The following is a 20,238-nucleotide window of genomic DNA, read 5'->3' as shown; positions in this document are numbered from 1 at the left end:
TTGGTTCTTGATTCCTAAAGGGGTAAAACAAAGAAGGCATGTTTTTAATTTAGCATATGGTCCACAAACTTCACTTTAAGTTAGGAAATGGTCCATAAACCTCACTTATGACTGTCATTCTGCCAACTTGAAACAAAATGTATTCTAAAAATATGCTTAGTATTTCATTCTTTGGGGCTTATCACACTTTTTCACAGAAATAACATTATAAATAGCCCACTAAAGCTGTTTGACCTATACAATATCTAAAGAGTAATGTTAAATATTACACTTTCAACTCTGTGGAGTTCTAAATCAGGACATCACAAATAGTTCATTCCTTAGCAAAAGAAACTCACCCAAAAGCTGGAGATCCAAAGAGTGTATAACTTAATGAATGACTGTAAAAGTCAATATTGATTCTGTTTAGAAGTCAATTATTAGGGCCAGGCACAGTGGCTCACGCCTGTAATCCTAGCACTTTGGGAGGCCAAGGCAGGTGGATCATGAGGTCAGGAGTTTGAAACCAGCCTGGCCAATATGGTGAAACCCTGTCTCTACTAAAAATACAAAAATTAGCCAGGCATGGTGGCAGGTAACTGTAATCCCAGCCACTGGGGAGGGTGAGGCAGAAGAATCACTTGAGCCCGGGAGGTGGAGGTTGCAGTGAGCTGAGATCTTGCCACTGCACTCCAGCCTGGGGGACAAGAGTGAAACTCCGTCTCAAAAAAAAGAAAAAATAAGTTAATTAATGACTCTGTAACAAATGGACTTTTTAATTTCACTGATTTTCTAATTCTGCATAGGTGGTAATTCTCTGACTCCAACTGCTTCCTTACAAGCCAGGGGTTTTGTATGGAAATTTCTCAGATACTCTGAAATTTATGGGATTTGACTATAGGTACAGCCTATCAAATTTACAAATCTTGAAAATCTTGATTTCAACATCTGATTAACTTATATTATATAAATATATTATTATATATTACAGATTAAAAACAAAATAATTATATTTTAGTAGTAGTCTTACCACTTCTTGAACTAAGCTGATCAGTTCCATGAGACGCCGACGAAGTTTGGCTACCTCTTCATTCACTTTAGTGACATGTTGCTCATAAATTTCTGCCAAAGGTTTAAAGGTATGTCCGCCATGCTATTTAAATTAGAGTAGCTTTAGAATACTTTCACATATCTCATCTGCATTTACATTCCTGTGTAACACTCTATGGACACTAATAAACTGGTAAATATTTCAAATGAACTTTATCTTATTAGCTAATTAATTTTGTTGAAGCAGGCCAGTGCCTGCTTAAAATCACTTAGTCCATGCAGGAACTCTTTCAACATTGTACATAAAGGGCTTTAGCAAAATACTCATTTAACTAGAAATTAACTTACTAAAAAGAACCAAAATCTTTAGCCACAGCCCAAATCATCTGCTACAACCTTATCAGTCACTCACTCTTCTCTAAGGCAACACTAGTTTTCTTCCACGTCCTCAAACTTCTTTACACCAGGACTTTACAAAAATTACTCCCTCTTATTAAAAAATAATTCTCAGCTGGGGGGAGTGGCTCATGCCTATAATCCTGGTACTTTGGGAGGCCAAGGAGGGCAGATCGCTTGAACCAAGGAATTCAATACTGGCCTGGCCAACATGGCGAAAACACGTCTCTACTGAAATACAAAAAGTAGCCACGGATGGTGGCACATACCTGTAATCTCAGCTACTCAAGAGGCTGAGACATGAGAATTGCTTGAACCTGGGAGGCAGAGCTTACAGTGAGCTGTGATTGGGTCACTGTACTCCAGCCCAGGTGACAGAGAGAGACTTTGTACCAAAAAATTATAATAATTATTTAAAAATAAAAACCAAAAATAATAACAATGCCAGGCACAGTGGCTCATGCCTGCAATACTAGCAATTTGGGAGGTTGAGGCGGGTGGATCACCTGAGGTCAGGAGTTCGAGATCAGCCTGGCCAATATAGTGAAACCCCATCTCTACTAAAAAATATAAAAATTAGCTGGGCATGGTGGCACACGCCTGTAATCCCAGCTACTCAGGAGGCTGAGGCTGGAGAACCACTTGAACCCAGAAGGCGGAGGTTGGAGTGAGCTGAGATCATGCCACTGCACTCCAGCCTGGGTGACAGAGTGAGACTCTATCTCGAAAAAACAAAACAAAGCAAATAATAATAATTCTCCATCTTCCCTCTCCCATCTTAGTTTGTCTTAATCCTACTCATCCTTTGCAGCTCAGATTTACAGGATCAGCTGCTATAGTTATGCATCCTCATCAGCTCTCTGTATTTATTCCTCCAATTTATCACACCAATTAAATATGTAATTAATTGTTTGATATGTTCATCACCAAATCCCTAGTCTTTACCACAGGTGAATGAATTAGAAAGATGCTCGAAGAAAAAGCCCAGGATACAAAATTAACAAAAGCAATGAACCCATTTTCCATCCCACAGAATTACTACAGAGATAGAAGGCTAGTTCTGTAGTAACCTCACAAATTCAGTTGCATTCAACTCAAAGAACAATTTTTATAGCTAACTACCTAAAAATAATTTTGATTGGTAACCAGAATTATTAAATTTTTAATATAAGAAGCCTCCTATAAGTTCTTACTAGAATTGTCTTATTTAGCCAAAGTATCCCATTATTGTCTCCAAAAAAGATGTAGATTTTTACATGTTCACTTTAAGTATAGAAAAAAAGTCTGTACTTATTATCTTACAAAACCTATGTATTTAAAGTATTAAATGTAAGAACTTCTTAATTTTTTCTAGTCAGCGCATTAATATTCAAATTCTAACAGAAAGCTCTCTGAATTGAGCTCCACTCAACCAATCTGGCCTTTCACTTTCTAGGTAAAACATACTGACTGATGTCTACAGAATGATCAATTCTCATGGGAACTCTAGATAACTACCCACTTCCATTTCCCCCATCACTTATCTTTCCTCACTGAGAATCTATTGTATTTATTCTCAACCTATTTAGGCCAATTGTACTTAATATTGTAAGGAGATCATTTAATTAAGTATTCAGAGGCCAGGCACGGTGGCTCACGCCTGTAATCCCAGCACTTTGGGGGCCTGAGGCAGGTGGATCACCCGAGGTCGGGAGTTCAAGACCAGCCTGACCAACATGGAGAAACCCTGTCTCTACTGAAAAGACAAAATTAGCCAGGCGTGGTGGTGGCGCATGCCTGTAATCCCAGCTACTAGGGAGGCCGAGGCAGGAGAATCACTTGAACCCGGGAGGCAGAGGTTGTGGTGAGCCGAGATCCCACCATTGCACTCCAGCCTCAGCAATGAGTGCAAAATTTTTTCTCAAGAAAAAAAAGTATTCAGTAAACAACAGAACATGACTTTAAAATAAAAAAGCTGCTTCTAAGAAAACTAACTTCAATGCTTCAAGCTCAATAATGGCAGACTGTCTTTAAAAACTGCTCTTGAATTCAATTGGAAAAAAGAATCTAAAAAACAGAAAATAATTATAAGATCTAGATATGTGCACTCAATGTTGTTTCACAAGTGTCTAAGTTCTTGCTCCATTTTAAAGGAACTAAAATTGGAAACCCTGGCCAGTACATCGATCAACTGACCTTTAATGAAAAAAGTGACCTGGATCCTACAACAAAAAGATTTGCAAATGAATAGAGGATATGTTGCAGAGGTGTTAGAGGTTAAAATATTTATGTAGGGGGCCCATGTCCTACATTAAACCGCACAAACAAGATTCTCTAGAATAAAAGTATGAAACCTTTAATAAAGCATCTATAAAGCAGATGCATTTTAATTTTCATTCTACGAGAGCATAATGACACTATTTTCTATCTGAATAAGTATTTCAGTGCCTTCTAGTCTCTAACTAAAAAAAAAATACTGAATTTGTTCTGCTTACCATTCCTCCCCAAAGTGCACACTGATGGCAGATACACTTCTTACAAGTCCAGCAAAATACACTAAGTTTTTCATGGTGATTTTCACATCTATACATTATGAAAAGAAAATAAAGTTATAAATTAAATAAAATTGGAACATTATCACCTCCACAAATTCTTAAGCTTGAGCAAACAGGTCAATTTTAAATGATTATGTCTCAAGAAACACAGTATAAAATGTACTCCATGGCTTCTGTAAAGTAAGCTAAAGAAGTTTATGTGGACAATTTTTTTAAAGTACTGTTTTCATTGATCTGGACTTTATAATCACATGCAAAATACAGATTTGCTTCTTAAAGACATCATATATATTGCATCATTTCCAAGCAGCACTACAGATGGTAAATTCTATTGTACTACTACATTCTGGGCATGTGCTTAATAATATTGATTATGCATTTATACCTACATGAGCATGCACAAGTACTTTTCCTACATGTGGTCAATGATAACAATAATCAAGACACATGATTAACTGCACGAGTTAATACTAGACCCCCCTGGAAAATGAACAACTCAATTTTAAACTTTCTTTTAAACTGGATATTCACATGGAAAACAATAAAGTTAGACTCTGTTATGGATTGACTATGTCCCCCCTCAAATTCATAGGGTAAAGCCTTAACCCCCAGTGTGAATGTATTAGCAGACAGAACCTTTAAGAAAGTAATTAAGGTTAAGTAAGGATCATAAGGGCAGGACCCAAATCCAACAGCACTGGTGTCCTTTATAAGAGGAGACACCAGGCGTGCACATGCACATAGCAAAGATCATGTGAGGACAGAGCTAGGTGGTGGCCATCTATAAGTCAAGGAGAAAGGGAGGCCTCACCAGAAACCAACACTACCAGCATTTAATCTGGGACTTAACACCTATCAGAACTGTGAGAAAATAAATTTCTATTGTTTAAGCTACTCAGCAGTATTGTTATGGAAGACCTAGCAGACTAGCACAGACCCTTACTTTACACCATATACACAAATAGACTACAGGCCGGTGTGGTGGTGGCTCATGCCTGTAATCCCAGCACTTTGGGAGGCAAAGGCGGATGGATCACTTGAGGCCAGGAGTTTGAGACCAGCCTGGCCAAAATAGTGAAAACGCCTTCTCTACTAGAAACACAAAAAATTAGCTAGGCATGGTGGTACACGCCTGTAATCCCAGCTACTCAAAAGGCTGAGGCACGAGAATCACTTGAACCTGGGAGGCAGAGGTTGCAGTGAGCTGATAATCACACCACTGCACTCCAGCCTGGGCAACAGAGAAAGACTTTGCCTCAAAAAAAAAAAAAAAAAAAGAGAGAGAGAGAAGAATGAAGGTTTAATATCCAGAATATATAAATAACACCTATAATTCAACAAATAAATTTTTAAAACTCCCATTTAAACATGAGCAAAAGATCTCCAGTAAGCATATGAAAAGGTGCTCATCACTACTAATCATTACAGAAATGTGAATCCTAACCTCATACCATAGTAGGATGGTTGCTATAAAAAAACAAAAAAAAAAGCAAGTGTTGGCCAGGATGTGGAGAAACTGGAACCCTTGTGCAGTGTTGGTGGGACTGTAAAATGGTACAGTCACTATGGAAAACAGTATGGAGATTCCTTAAAAACTTAAATTAAAAATAGAATTACCATGCGATCTAGCAATGCTACTTCTGATTACATAACCAAAAGAACTGAAAGTAGAGTCTCAAAGACATGAACATCCATGTTCATAGCAACATTATTCACTACAGCCCAAAGGTGGAAGCAACGCCATTTTCACTGACAGATGAATGGATAAACAAAATGTGACATATACATACAATATAATATTACTCAGCCTTAAAAAGGTAGGAAATTTTGACACATGGATAAACCTTGAGGACATTATGCTAAGTAAAATAAACCAGTTACAAAAAGATAGGTACCGTATGGTTTTACTTATATGCGGTATCCAGAGTACTCAAACTGATAGAAACAGAAAGTATGATGGTGGCTGCCAGGGGCTGGTGGGAAGAGGGAATGGGGAGTGGTTTAATAGGTACAGTTTCAGATTTGCAAGTTTAAAAAGTTTTGGAGATTGGTTGAACATGTGAACATGCTTAACATAACTGAATTGTACATTTAAAAATGATTGCCGGGCGTGGTGGCTCACACCTGTAATCCCAGCACTTTGGGAGGCCGAGGCGGGCGGATAACAAGGTCAGGAGATCGAGATCATCCTGGCAAACACGGTGAAATCCCGTCTCTACTAAAAATACAAAAAATTAGCCGGGCGCAGTGGCGGGCGCCTGTAGTCCCAGCTACTCAGGAGGCTGAGGCAGGAGAATGGCGTGAACCCGGGAGGCGGGGCTTACAGTGAGCTGAGATCGCGCCACTGCACTCCAGCCTGGGCGACAGAGCGAGACTCCGTCTCAAAAAAAAAAAAAAAAATGATTAAGATGGTAATTTTATGTGTATTTTACCATAATTAAAATGTTTTAAGTATTCTATTGTTTATAAAGTAGATACACTCTTGCAATTTTTTTTTTTTTGAGACGGAGTCTAGCTCTGTCATCCAGGCTGGAATGCAGTGGTGTGATTTTGGCCCACTACAACCTACACTTTCTGGGTTCAACCAATTCTTGCTGCCTCAGCCTCCCAAGTAGTTGGGATTACAGGCACCCACCACCACGCTCAGCTAATTTTTGTATTCTTAGTACAGACAGGGTTTCACCATGTTGGCCAGGCTGGTCTTGAACTCCTGACCTTAGGTGATCCACCTGCCTCGGCCTCCCAAAGCGCTGGGATTACAAGCATGAGCCACTGCGCCTGACCCACTCACGCATTTTTAAAAAAGCATTTCATTGATGAAGGACACCGATCTTAGAGAAAATACTTACATAGGTTTATATTTTATATTTCTAATTCATAAGTAATCAGAGTATCAAATGGGAAATTAATAAAGGTTAGAAAAAATATATCAGATACTGTTTGGAAGCTCACATAGCAAGACTTCCAAAATACCAAATTTATAATATAGCTTTTACAATATAGAAAATTTGCCAAAACTCCTCTTAATCAACAGCCTGTATTCACCTGCAAAAAGGGGAGGCCAGTAGGCATCAAACAGCAAATAAGAAAGACTAGCAGGTTAGCAAACTGTAGCAGTCCATTCCTTTTGAGAGGCTCTAATAGAACAGGCCCAACAAGAGGTAAAGGGTCTTTCCAAATAGTAATACCCACCACTTCAGAGGAAAAACACCTAAGTGTTCACCTAAGAAATGTGTTATTATATAGAAAAGAAATTAAATAACTATTTTTGGTGAGACCTCCACAATGCTACAAATGACAGAATTCCTTAAAAGTCCAGTTAAACCTGAATAGCAGCTTTTTAGTTTTAGTTTTAGTTTTTTTTGGGGGAGACGGAGTCTTGCTCTGTCACCCAGGCTGGAGTGCAATGACACCATCTCAGCTCACTGCAACCTATGCCTCCTGGGCTCAAGTGATTCTCCTGCCTCAGCCTGCCAAGTAGCTGGGATTACAGGTGTCCACCACCACACCCAGCTAATTTTTGTATTTTTAGTAGGGACGGGGTTCTCCACATTGGCTAGGCTGGTCTTGAACTCCTGACCACAGGTAATCCACCCGTCTCGGCTTCCCAAAGTGCTGGGATTATAGGCATGAGCCACCACACCCGCCCGAATAATAGGTTTTAATTCTGATTATGCATCAGAATATGGTGTTATACTACCATAATTATCAGAATATGGTGTTATACTACCATATACTACCATAATTAAGCCTCTTTTTTTTTCTTTTTCTTTTTTTAAGAGATGGGGGTCTTGCTATGTTACCTAAGCCATCCTCTGGGCTCAAGAGATCCTCCTGCCTGAGCCTCCCAAGTAGCTGAGACTATAGGTGCACACCACCATGCCCTGTTCTCTTATTTCTATGGTTCTAGTTCCTCAGTATAATGAAGAAACAGATAAAATTTTTTCTAATGACCTGTGAGGTTTCAACCTCTTGCTTTACCATGTTGTGACTCTACAGAAAGTGACCAGGTTTTATTTCTAAACATTCAAGGGTCCTCCTGGACTCTCACCTAATTCAAGTTATTTTACTATTGCTGGACAGTGAAGCCTTACAATTAACCATGTTGTAGCTTCTTCATCTATAAAAACAAATCACTGCCACATCATTCTTTCCTTTCTTTATCTGCTCCCCATAACAACTCTCCAGATACGTTCAAAATTCTTCAATCATGGAACATAAGACCATTTATTCACTCTTGTCCCTCAAATGACTTAACACAGTATTATCACTGTGTCCCCATTAAGCAGTTAACAGAAATTATGTCTCATTTACCTCTGTATGCCTATCATCTAGCAAAGCACTTTCTGTATGGGGGGAGGAGAGGGCAAGGGGTGTCTGTGTATATACATGGCATGAAATAACCGCTGTTAAATAAACATAATAAGAATATGTTACTTAACAGCAACAGCACATGATTGAAAGAATTAAAAACTTAAGAAATTTAACACTACTTATTCATAAATAACTAAATGGCAACTACCAATATAGTGTCATTAAACAACACAAAGGCAAAATCCATTCCATATTGAACAAAGAAATTGAGGACATACTTGTCCTTTTCATTTTCTTCATGTTTGGTGAGACTGCAGAGTTGAAGAGTATCAAGCTGTTGTGTTACTTCTTCTGCCCAACGACAATTTACTAGTTCTCGTAGCTGGAGTGGAGCACTGGGGAGAAAATCCATACACATACACTAATTCATGAATTTCAGATTATTTTATAAAATAAACACATTTCTCAAAATAGAGAGCACAATAATACTCATACCATAACACTATTTTTTTTTTAAGAGATACAGTTTCACTCTATGACCCAGGGTGGAATGCAGCAGCATGCATGATCATGGTTCACTGCAGCCTTGACCTCCCGGGCTCAAGCGATCCTCCTGCCTCAGCCTCCTGAGTGGCTGGGACTACAGCAGCACACCATCAAATCCAGGTAATTTTAAAATTTTTTGTAAAGACAGGGATCTCGCTATATTTCCCAGGCTGGTCTTGAACTCCTGGCCTCCAGTGATCCTCCCAAAGTACTGGGATTACAGGTATGAGCCACTACCTGGCCCCATAACACTATTAAAACTAAAAAAAAAGAAAAAAGAAAAAGACACAATGAAAAATACTCTTTGCAACTTATTTTCACCATATTAACACGTCATTTACAAAAACAAACAAAAAAACTAAACAAAAACATATGATTCAGAATATGGACTGAATTCTCAACTTCTGAGTCTAATGCTGTACTGTTGGCATGGTGGCTCATGCCTGTAATCCCAACACTTTGGGAGGCTGAGGCAGGTAGATTGCTTGAACCGAGGTGTTCGAGACCAGCCTGGACAACATGATGAAACCCTGTCTCTACAAATAATTAGCCAAGCGTCGTGGCATGTGCCTATAGTCCCAGCTACCCGTGAAGCTGAGGTAGGAGGACCACCTGAGCCAGGGAGATTGAGGATGCAGTGAGCCAAGATTGCGCCATTGCACCCCAGCCTGGAGAAAGAGTGAGACTCCATTTCAAAAATAAATAACTAAATAAAATTTCATCATATAGCCACACTAGACACATTTCAAGTGATCAACAACCACACGTAGCTAGTGGCTACCATACCAGACAGTGTAGACATAGAACACTTTCATCATTATAAAAAGTTCTACTTGACAGTGCTGGTCTTATAAGATAATATAAGAAAGGTGGGACTGGGCACACTGGTTCACACCTACAATCCTAGCACTTTGGGAGGTCAAGGTGGTAGGATCCCTTGAGCCCAGGAAGTCAAGCCCAGTTTGGCAAAAACAGTGACATCTCATCTCTACAAAAAATAAACGAAATTAGCTTGGCATGGTAGCACACACCAGTGGTCCCAGTTAGGAGGCAGGTTGACGTAGGAGGATCACCTGAGCCCAGGAGGTCGAGGCTGCAGTGAGCTGAGATCGCGCCACTGCACTGCAGCCTGGACGACAGAGCGAGACCTTGTCTCAAAAAAATAAAAAGTAAAGAAAAGTGAATACAAAACGAAAAAATGGGCAACAGATGGCACTCCAGCATTATTTTTTGAAACCAAAAGTAGAGATAACCTAAATGTCTCTCAATATGGGGATAAATAAATCAAGGTATAGTCATAACACTGATTAGTCACTTTTAAAAAAAATGACTTATATATACATACAATCAAGAAAACATACCTACCATATTTTACATGAAAAAGCAAACTGCAAAACAATATTACATCATTGGTACATTTTAAGAAAACGCATATGGGAATCACATACGCATATATTTAAATATAGGCACAATTATACTGGATTAGGGCATTACAAAATACATGCACAAAAAATAGTCTAGAAGAATAGATACCAAATCCAACAATTTCTTTTGCAAGTGTTATTAAGTGAGAAGACAGGGCAGGGAGTATCAGAATCAGAAGCCTTTTTATTTTATATTTATCTCTACCATATGGATTTTTTTTTTTTTTTTGAGACAGACTCTCGCTCTGTCACTCAGGCTGGAGTACAATGGCGCGACGTTGGCTCAAGTGCAGCAGTGCGATCTCAGCTCACTCCAACCTCCACCTCCTAGGTTCAAGCGATTCTCATGTTTCAGCCTCCTGAGTAGCTGGGACTATAGGTGCGTGCCACCATGCCCGGCTAATTTTTGTATTTTTAGTAGAGACAAGGTTTCACTATGTTGGCCAGGCTGGTCTTGAATTCCCGACCTCAGGTTATCCAGCCACCTTGGCCTCCCAAAGTGCTGGGATTACAGGTGTGAGCCACTGTGCCCGGCCAAACTATCTGGATTTTTTAAACCAGAAACATTAAAATTTTTTGCTTAATTATAAAAGATAAGTTATGGCCTAACTATCTGGATTTTTTAACCAGAAACATGAAAAATTTGTTGCTTAATTATGAAAGGTAAATTAAGAACTTACACAAGTATTTTCTTTTCTTTTTTTTTTTTTTTTGAGACGGAGTCTCGCTCTGTCGCCCAGGCTGGAGTGCAGTGGCCGGGTCTCAGCTCACTGCAAGCTCCGCCTCCCGGGTTCACACCATTCTCCTGCCTCAGCCTCCGGAGTAGCTGGGACTACAGGCGCCCGCCACCTCGCCCGGCTAGTTTTTTGTATTTTTAGTAGAGACGGGGTTTCACCATGTTAGCCAGGATGGTCTCGATCTCCTGACCTTACACAAGTATTTTCTAAGAGAGGCAGAGTACAACATAGTAAACATAATTTTAAGTCACATGAATTAGTCCCTGCATTTCTTTTTCTAGTCAGATTGCTTATTTCTACTCAACTATCTTCAAGAAGAAGAGCAATGGGCTGACTGCAGGAAAACTGCCTTTATGAATCCCAAGGCACATTCTGACCTTACTATTTTCCAAATTCACAAATAATCATAGCGAAACACTTACCGGCAATGAGGACATTGAGCTCTCTGCTCTGTCAGCCAGCGCTAAGGGGTCAAAAGATTAGATTTTGATTAGAAAACACCATTACTTTATTTATATATATATATATAAAATAATACAAATCTAATGAGTTTTAAGCACTGTCTAGTGCTTAATTTTAGAGATACTTACAGAAATAATAGGCAATCTACTGTCTCCTTCACACTATCATCCTCATAGGGATAAACTTTTAAAGGGACAGAACTCAGTGCAAAATAGCTGTTAAAAGGCTACTCTCATGCAGGAAAAGGAATGATTCCAGGACTAGCTGATTCTCACAGGGAATGTGTATATAATCTTACTATTGTCTTATAATAATGACTGTCTCCTTTGCACTAAAAAATAAACCATAGTGATGATTTATTTCTATCTAGTTTACTACTGAATTTAGTTTTTGAAAAGCTAATTCAAAAAAAGGGAAGCTAATTCTGAGTTACATACATTATAGACATGTAAATTAAACCTAAAAAAAATGAATAAGCAATAGAGCACAACTTTTAAGCCTTAAAACAGTTTCATAGGGCCAGGCGTGGTGTCTCATGCCTGTAATCCCAGCACTTTGGGCGGCCAAGGTGGGCAGATCACCTGAGGTCAGCAGATGGAAACCAGCCTGGCCAACATGGTGAAACCCTGTCTCTACTAAAAATACAAAAATTAGCCAGGAATGGTGGCAGGCGCCTGTAATCCCAGCTACTCGGGAGGCTGAGGCAGGAGAATCGCTTGAACCAGGGAGGCGGAGGTTGCAGTGAGCTGAGATCCTGCCACTGCACGCTAGCCTGGGCGACAGCAAGACTCTGTCTCAAAACAAAACAAAACAAAACAAAAAGGTTTCATAGTTCAGTAATTGAAGCTTCTAGATATCTTGGTTTCCTCATAATTACAAAAAGGTTTTAGAAGAGAATAATGTCTCTACTAAACCAAAAATTATGTTAATAATTTATTAGGAAACTGAGAGCAATCTTATACCATATGGAAGGAGATGTTAAGATTTTCTGACTAGTTTTCAGGAAACAACAGGTTTATAATAAAACAAAAAACTTTATGTTTTAGTTGTCTGATAAATAGGTTCAGAGGTAAATAACTATGATCCTACACCAACGTACTCCCAATATCTGTTATTTGTTTATCTCTTTCTACTTTTTAAAATGAACATGAGCTTTAACTTGATGCCAAATAATTAATTTAGAAATAAAATTCCCAAGGAAACCTTAAAGGACAGTAAAAGACTTAAAATGAAAGGAAGCAAGGTACTTCAGAGCAAAGAAAATAAAGCTGAAAGAAAAAGCATACAGAGCACACCTGTAATCCCAGCACTTTGGGAGGCTGAGGCGGGCAGATCATGAGGTCAGGAGTTCGAGACCAGCCTGGCCAACATAGTGAAATCTTGTCTCTACTAAAAATACAAATTGGCCGGGCGCCGTGGCTCAAGCCTGTAATCCCAGCACTTTGGGAGGCCGAGGCGGGTGGATCACGAGGTCAGGAGATCGAGACTATCCTGGCTAACATGGTGAAACCCCGTCTCTACTAAAAATACAAAAAACTAGCCGGGCGTGGTGGCGGGCGCCTGTAGTCTCAGCTACTTGGGAGGCTGAGACGGGAGAATGGCGTGAACCCGGGAGGCGGAGCTTGCAGTGAGCCAAGATCACGCCACTGCACTCCAGCCTGGAAGACACAGCGAGACTCCGTCTCAAAAAAAAAAAAAAAATACAAATTTAGCCAGGTGTGGTGGTGTGAACCTGTAGCCCCAGCTACTCGGGAGGCTGAGGCAGGAGAATTGCTTGAACCAGGAGGTAGAGGCTGCAGGGTGCCGAGATCGCGCCACTGCACTGTACAGCCTGGGTGACAGAGCGTGACTCTGTCTCAAAAAATAAAAATAAAAATAAAAATAAAGTAAAAATCCTACGGAAAAGGATTCCTCCATTCTTAATAACCTTGAACATTATTATTACCTTGGTCTCTAGGCAAAAACGAAATTTGGGTCAGGTTTCTTCCCCTGAAACAATGACATGACCATGCCACTCTTCTGTTAAAGTCATAGCTCCTCTCCAGAACCGGTCTCATGAACTCCTCTCCAGAACTGGTCTCATGAACTCCTCTCCAGAACTGGCCCTATGACCCAGCAAGGTTATATCTTTACATGTTTCCTCTCTCCGCCTAAGATATTCTTCAAAACCTTTCTTCATCTGGGTTACTCCTACTCATTGTTTAGATTTCAGTTCATAAGCTGCTTTCTCCAAAAAGCATTCCCTGACACTCTGCAGACTGTTTTAGATACAATTGCCATGCTCTACCACTATACTTCCCCCTTCAGAAACTTTATTATGACGACTTATTTGTTGATCTTCTTTGTCCTGCTAGATTATAAACCTTAACAAAGACTGGGACTATGATAGGGAGTAACCAGATCATATGTTTAAATGTCCCCCTCCCTCCCAGTCAAAACAGGCTTATTGCTGCACTATATAACACTGTTGACATATATGTGCTTGGCCCTCCCTCCATGTCCTGTCTCTGGATCATGGAAATGTCACTGGATCATGTCCATAAAATTTCCTGCCTTTCCCAGGCTCATTGAGCTTTACATTCTCTGAATATTTGTGGCATATTTATCTTGTATTTCACAATCTAATTTATTTATTTATTTTTTGAGACAGAGTCTCACTCCCTCACCCAGGCTCAAGTGCAGTAGTGCCATCTCAACTCACTGCAACCTCTGCCTCCCAGGTTCAAGCAATTCTCGTGCCTCAGCCTCCCGAGTAGCTGGGATTACAGGCATGCATCACCGCACCCAGATGGTTTCTGCATTTTTATTAGAGACAGGGTTTTCCTACGTTGGCTAGGCTGGTCTCCAGCTCTGACCTCAAGTGATCCGCCCACCTGAGCCTCCCAAAGTGCTGGGATTACAGGCATACATGCATGAGATTACTCAGTCTCCACAATCTAATTTAATTACAAAATAAATATGACAATGTTAATACTCTGAGAAAAACAATGTTTCTTTCAAACCAAAACCAACCAACCAGTGATACAATATTAATGCATAATGTTAAATATGTTTAGAGCATTCCCCCCATTCAATTTAAAAATTATAAACATAAAATAAAATAAAATTTAAAAATTATTTTCTCTCCATTATTAAACTGGAAGAATCACAATCTTTAGATCTGTGTCTGATTCCCAGCTCTGGCACTTACGGACCACATGACATTGGACAAGTGACTGAGCTCGTCTCCTCATATGCAACAAGAGAATCAACATACCTACCCTGCAAAACTGCTGTAACGGTTAGAGAAGCTGTTAGTAATAAATACTAAGTATATAAGATAATCTTAAAAAAAAATGGCTGCTAACATTTATAGTTCAATTACTACTGGATGTGAGGAATAAGGACGATTAAGGTGAACTAGGTTTTTGGATAAAAAACTGGGTTCCTGACTGGAAAAGAAACAGATTTGGCATGGAAAAAAAAAAAAAAAAAAAAAAAAAAAAAAAAAAAAACACCTCTTATAGAGATAATATATTTGAAATGCATACTACAAGTCCAAACGAGGGTAGTTAGATACTAGAGGCAGGGAAAAGGCCAGGACTGAAAAGATAAAGTTGTGAAGTATAAGTCTAGAGGTAGTGTTAAAAGTCATGGACCAGTCGAATATGGTGGCTCACACCTTTAATCCTAGCACTTTGGCAGGCCAAGGTGGGAGGATTGCTTAAGGCCAGGAGGTCCAGACCAGTCTAGGTCACACAGCAAGATACCATCTCTACAATAAACTTAAAAATTAACCAGGTATGGTGCGCATGCCTGTAGTCCCAGCTATTCCTCAGGAGACTGAGGTGGGAGGATCAATTGAATCCAGAGGTCGGGGCTGCAGTGAGCCATGATCATGCCACTGTCTCTAGCCTGGATAACAGAGCAAGACTCAGTCTCTTAAAAAAAAAAAAAAAAAAAAAAAAAAAAAAAAAAAATCCATAGACTATGAAGTTACTAGGAAGATGGTATAGCTATTATGGCAAAAATACCAAAGAAGATAATGTTTCAAGAAAAACAGATAAAGTAATTTGTGCTGAATGCTCTGAGAAGGAAAGATAAGGCCAACGAAATGTTCACTGGATTTAGCAAAATTGAGTCTATACCTTGCAGGAGCTATGTGAGTAGCTATGTGAGGGAACTAAAATCAAGTTAGAATGGGCTGAAGGGTAAGTAGACAGCGAGGTTGCAGAGATATGGAGTGGAAAACACTCATTTAAATAGTTTTAGCTATAAGAGAAAACAGGCAGTAAATAGGAAATTTGTTAACAAAGAACCTTTATTCCCAAATAGCTCAAAATTGCAAGGAAACTAGGAGGCAGATCACAGAGGATCTCAGATGCCTTGTGAAAGCATACAAAATTTCCTACATCCCCTGATGCATTGTTTGAGGCAAACTATATATACATACAAAAACATGCTAAATACTGTCTGGGTTTTTTATTTTTGAGACAAGTCACACTCTGTCGCTCAGGCAGGAGTGCAGTGGCCCAAACACAATTCACTGCAGCCTCAACTTCTTGGTCTCAAGAGGTCCTCCCACCTGACCCTCAGAAGTAGCTGGGGCTACAGATGTGCCCATTACATCCAGCTAATTTTTTAATTTTTGCAGAGATGGGATCCTGCCATGTTGCTCAGGCTGGTCTTGAAGTCCTGGGCTCAAACAATCCTCTGCCTTTGGCCTCCCAAAGTGCTGGGACTACAGGGATGAGCCACGGCGCCCAACCTAAAATAGTTTCTTACAAACATCTACACCACTAAACTACAACCAAAGTCCACTTCTTACGATGTGTCTACCAGAGAAAGGGAAAAGCAGTCCCTTTGTTCATTTCCAAAAACTTGTAAGAATGAGTAATTATCATAAAGATTGTATATATTAATTATCTAGTATACAGAACTAAATAAGCCAGATGGTAAATAAAATTACTGTTAGTGTAACAGCAGACCAAAAAGAGAGAGTTTTAAAAAAAACATCAGCCGGGCGTGGTGGCTCACGCCTGTAATCCCAACACTTTGGGAGGCTGAGGTGGGTGGATCACCTGGGGTCTGGAGTTCGAGACCAGCCTGGGCAACATGGTGAAACCCCATCTCTACTAAAAATATAAAAATTAGTCGGGCATGGTGGTGGGTGCCTACAATCCCAGCTACTCAGGAGGCTGAGGCAGGACAATTGCTTGAACCCGGGAGGCGGAGGTTACAGTGAGCCAAGACTGTGCCACTCCACTACAGCCTGGGTGACAGTGAGACTCTGTCTCAAAAAAAAAAAAAAAAAAAATCAACTTTGTTACAGAAAACAAGCTCTTTGAGAAACATTAATTACAGCAATCATTAAAAATCTTAGATCATGGGTTCATGATTGATTAAATACTACTTCCAACACCTAATCCTGCATTTGAAATTAATTTAAAATATAAATATTTATTAAATTCCTTCCATTTCTTCAGAATATACTCAGAGATATCACTATTGACATGCACCGTGTATCCTCATTCATAATGCTATGTGAAAAATTTTAATGTATATGTATTGCTCTGGGAGTTTAAGACATTTACTAGAGAAATTGTGCTAGGGAAATCCTCAACAAAATCCTAATAAAACTAATTCAACAGAATATTTAAAAGATTATACACTGTGGCCAAATGGGATTTATTCCTAGAATACAAAGATGGTTCAACTGTAAAAATCATTCAATGTGATAAACCACTTCATGGAAAACTCCCACTATGATCATCTCAATTATGCAGAAAAGGCATCTGACAAAATCCAATATCCTTTCATGACAAAAATACTCAATAGACAGAAATAGAAGGGAACTTCCTCAACTTGATAAAGGCCATATATAAAAACTCATAAAAATCATAGTCAACGATTCAAAGGCTTTAACTCTTCCCCTTAAGATCAGGAAAAATTCCCCTTAAGATCAAGAAAAAGACAAGGATGCCAGCTTTTACAATCTCTATTCAACATAATACAGGTACTAAAAATTCCAGCCATAGTACTTAGGCAAAATAAAGAAATAAAAAGTATCTTAATTAAAAAAGAAGTGAAATTATCTTTTTGCAGATGACATGATCTTATCTGTAAAAATCCCTAAAGAGTCCACAAAATATTGTTAAAGCTAATAAATGCGGCAGTTACAGGATACAAAATAAACACACAAAAAACACTGGCATTTCTATAAGCTTGCAATGAACAATCAAAAAAGGAAATTAAGAAAATAACACATTTGCAACAGCATCAAAAAGAATAAAATGCTTAGGAAAAAAACGAACCAAGAATTTGAAAGACATACACGGAGGCTGACTGTGGTGGCTCACACCTATAATCCCAGCACTGGGAGGCCAAGACAAGAGGATTGCTTGAACCCAGGTAGTTGAGGCTGCAGTGAGCCATGATCACATCACTGCACTCCAGCCTGGGTGACAGCGAGATACCGTCTCAAAAAAATAAAAAAGAAAAAGAAAGAAAGACTTATACATGCAAAACTACAATACACTGCTGAAAGAAGTTAGGGAAGTCCTAAATAAATGGAAAGACACCCATGTTCAAGGATCATAAGATTTAATATTTTTAGGACAGCAATATTACTCAAAGGCATGTACAGAATCAATGTAATCCCTACTAAAACTTCAATGGTGCTTTTTTATATTGGTAGAAAACTGCATTTAAAATTCACATGGAATCTCAAGGGATGCCAAATAGCTAAAACTACCTTAAAAAAGAAAAAGTTGGAGGACTCACACTAATTTCAAAACTTACTACAAAGCTACAGTAATCAAAGCAGTGTGGTACTACCATAAGAACAGAAATAGAGACTAACAGAACAGAATACAGAGGTAGAAATAAACACAAATATTTTATGATTCCATTTATATGAGGTACTTAGAATAGTCAGTGTAAAGATAGAAGGTAGAATAGTGGTTAAAGGGGCTAGAGGGAAGAGAATAATGAGAATTTATTGTTTATCAAGTACAGAGTTTCAGTTTGGGATGATGAAAAGGTACTAAAGATGGATAACGGTGATGGCTGCACAACAATGTGAATGTACTTAATGCCACTAAACTGTACTCTTAAAAATACAGTTAAAATCGTAAATTTGACTGAGCCAAGTGGCTCACATCTGTAATCCTAGCACTTGGGAGGCCAAGGCAGGCAGATCACTTGAGTCCAGGAGTTTGAGGCCAACTTGGTCAACAAAGTAAAACCCTGTCTCTACAAAAAATAAAAAAATTAACCAGGCACAATGGCACACGTTTGTGGTCCCAGCTACTCAAGAGTGTGAAGCAGGCCAACTGCTCAAGCCCAAGAGATTGAGGCTGCAGTGAGCCATGACTGTGTCACTGCGCTCCAACGTGGGTAACAGAGTGAGACACTGTCTCATTTAAAAAAAAAAAAAAAAAAAAAAAGGCTAATCTTACATTAGGTATATTTTACCACAATTTAAAAAAATAATAAAGTTAAACAGAACACCATATGATCTAGCAATTTCACTCCTAGATATATATTCAAAAGAAATGAAAGCAGGAACTCAAACAGATAATTGTTAACAACAGAACTATTAACAATACCCAAAAGGTGAAAACAACCCAAGTGTGTATCAAGAGATAAAAATGGATAAATAGGCTGGGCACAGTGGCTCAATGCCTGTAATCTCAGCACTTTGGGAGGTCAAGGAGGGTGGATCACAGGTCAAGAGATCAACACCATCCTGGCCAACATGGTGAAACCCCAACTCTACTAAAAACACAAAAATTAGCTGGGTGTGGTGGCACGCGCCTGTAGTCCCAGCTACTCAGGAGGCTGAGGCCGGAGACTCGCTTGAACCTGGGAGGCGGAGGGTGCAGTGAGCCGAGATCACGTCACTGCACTCCAGTTCCAGCCTGGCGACAGAGCAAGACTCTGTCTGAAAAAAAAAAAAAAAAGGATAAACGAAAGGTGGTATATAGTCATGTGTCACATAAAGATGTATGGGTAAATGATGGACCGCATATACTACAGTAGTCTCATAAGATTAGAATGGAGCTGCCCTACATAGGTGTACCATTTTTTTATCTTTTATACTGTATTTTTAAAATACTTTTCCTATGTTTACTTATGTTTATTTTCTTTTTTCTTTTTTTTTAATGGGTACGGACTTTCTGTTTGGGGTGATGAAAGGTTTTGGAAACAGTGATATGGTTATACAACATCATGGATGTAATTAAAGACACTGAACTGTACCCTTAAATATGGGTAAAATGGAAATTTTGTTATATTTATTTAGCACAAAACGGGGGGCACTGAACAGACCCCTTACCAAAGACAACATATGGATGGTAAATAACTCCTGGAAAAGATGCTAACATCATCACTCAACAGAGAAACGCTAACTAAAACAAGGAGATACCTCTAAGAATGGCTACATACCCCGAGAATGGCTAAAATTCACAAAACCAAACATACCAACTGCTAGCATTAACGTGGAGGAATTGGAACTCTCATTCACTGCTGGTGAGAATGTAAAATTATAAAACTATTTCCTTTTTTTCTTTGAGACAAGAGTTTTGCTCTTGTTGCCCAGGCTGGAGTACAATGGCACGATCTCGGCTCACTGCAACCTCCACCTTCCAGATTAAAGAGATTCTCCTGCCTCAGCCTCCCGAGTAGCTGGGATTAACAGGCACGCACCACCACGCCTGGCTAATTTTCTATTTTTATTAGAGACGGGGTTTTCCATGTTGGTCAAGCTGGTCTCGAACTCTCGAATTCAGGTGATCCGCCCGCTTTGGTCTCCCA

General features: G+C 39.3%; 1 protein-coding gene across 44 annotated transcripts in view; it reads right to left on the bottom strand.

Moving 5' to 3' along the window:
- Window positions 1-20,238, bottom strand: part of TRIM37 (tripartite motif containing 37) — a 140,205-nt gene that overhangs the window by 113,357 nt on the left and 6,610 nt on the right. For all 44 annotated transcript variants that reach the window (XR_010581795.1, XR_012425575.1, XR_010581793.2 and 41 more), the window contains 4 exons: window positions 11,403-11,443; window positions 8,552-8,668; window positions 3,900-3,987; window positions 1,010-1,132 (listed from right to left, as the gene is read on the bottom strand). Coding sequence is in view for 34 of the 44 variants with exons in the window: in XM_074019113.1 (XP_073875214.1) it covers window positions 1,010-1,132; window positions 3,900-3,987; window positions 8,552-8,668; window positions 11,403-11,443 (369 nt within the window). In the remaining 10 variants the exon portion in view is untranslated. The remainder of the gene's footprint in view (window positions 1-1,009; window positions 1,133-3,899; window positions 3,988-8,551; window positions 8,669-11,402; window positions 11,444-20,238) is intronic.

Source organism: Macaca fascicularis, chromosome 16 (assembly GCF_037993035.2).
Source record: "Macaca fascicularis isolate 582-1 chromosome 16, T2T-MFA8v1.1".
Taxonomy (NCBI): domain Eukaryota; kingdom Metazoa; phylum Chordata; class Mammalia; order Primates; family Cercopithecidae; genus Macaca; species Macaca fascicularis.
Note: the sequence above shows the minus strand (reverse complement) of the source record. Positions and strands in the feature narration are given on the sequence as shown.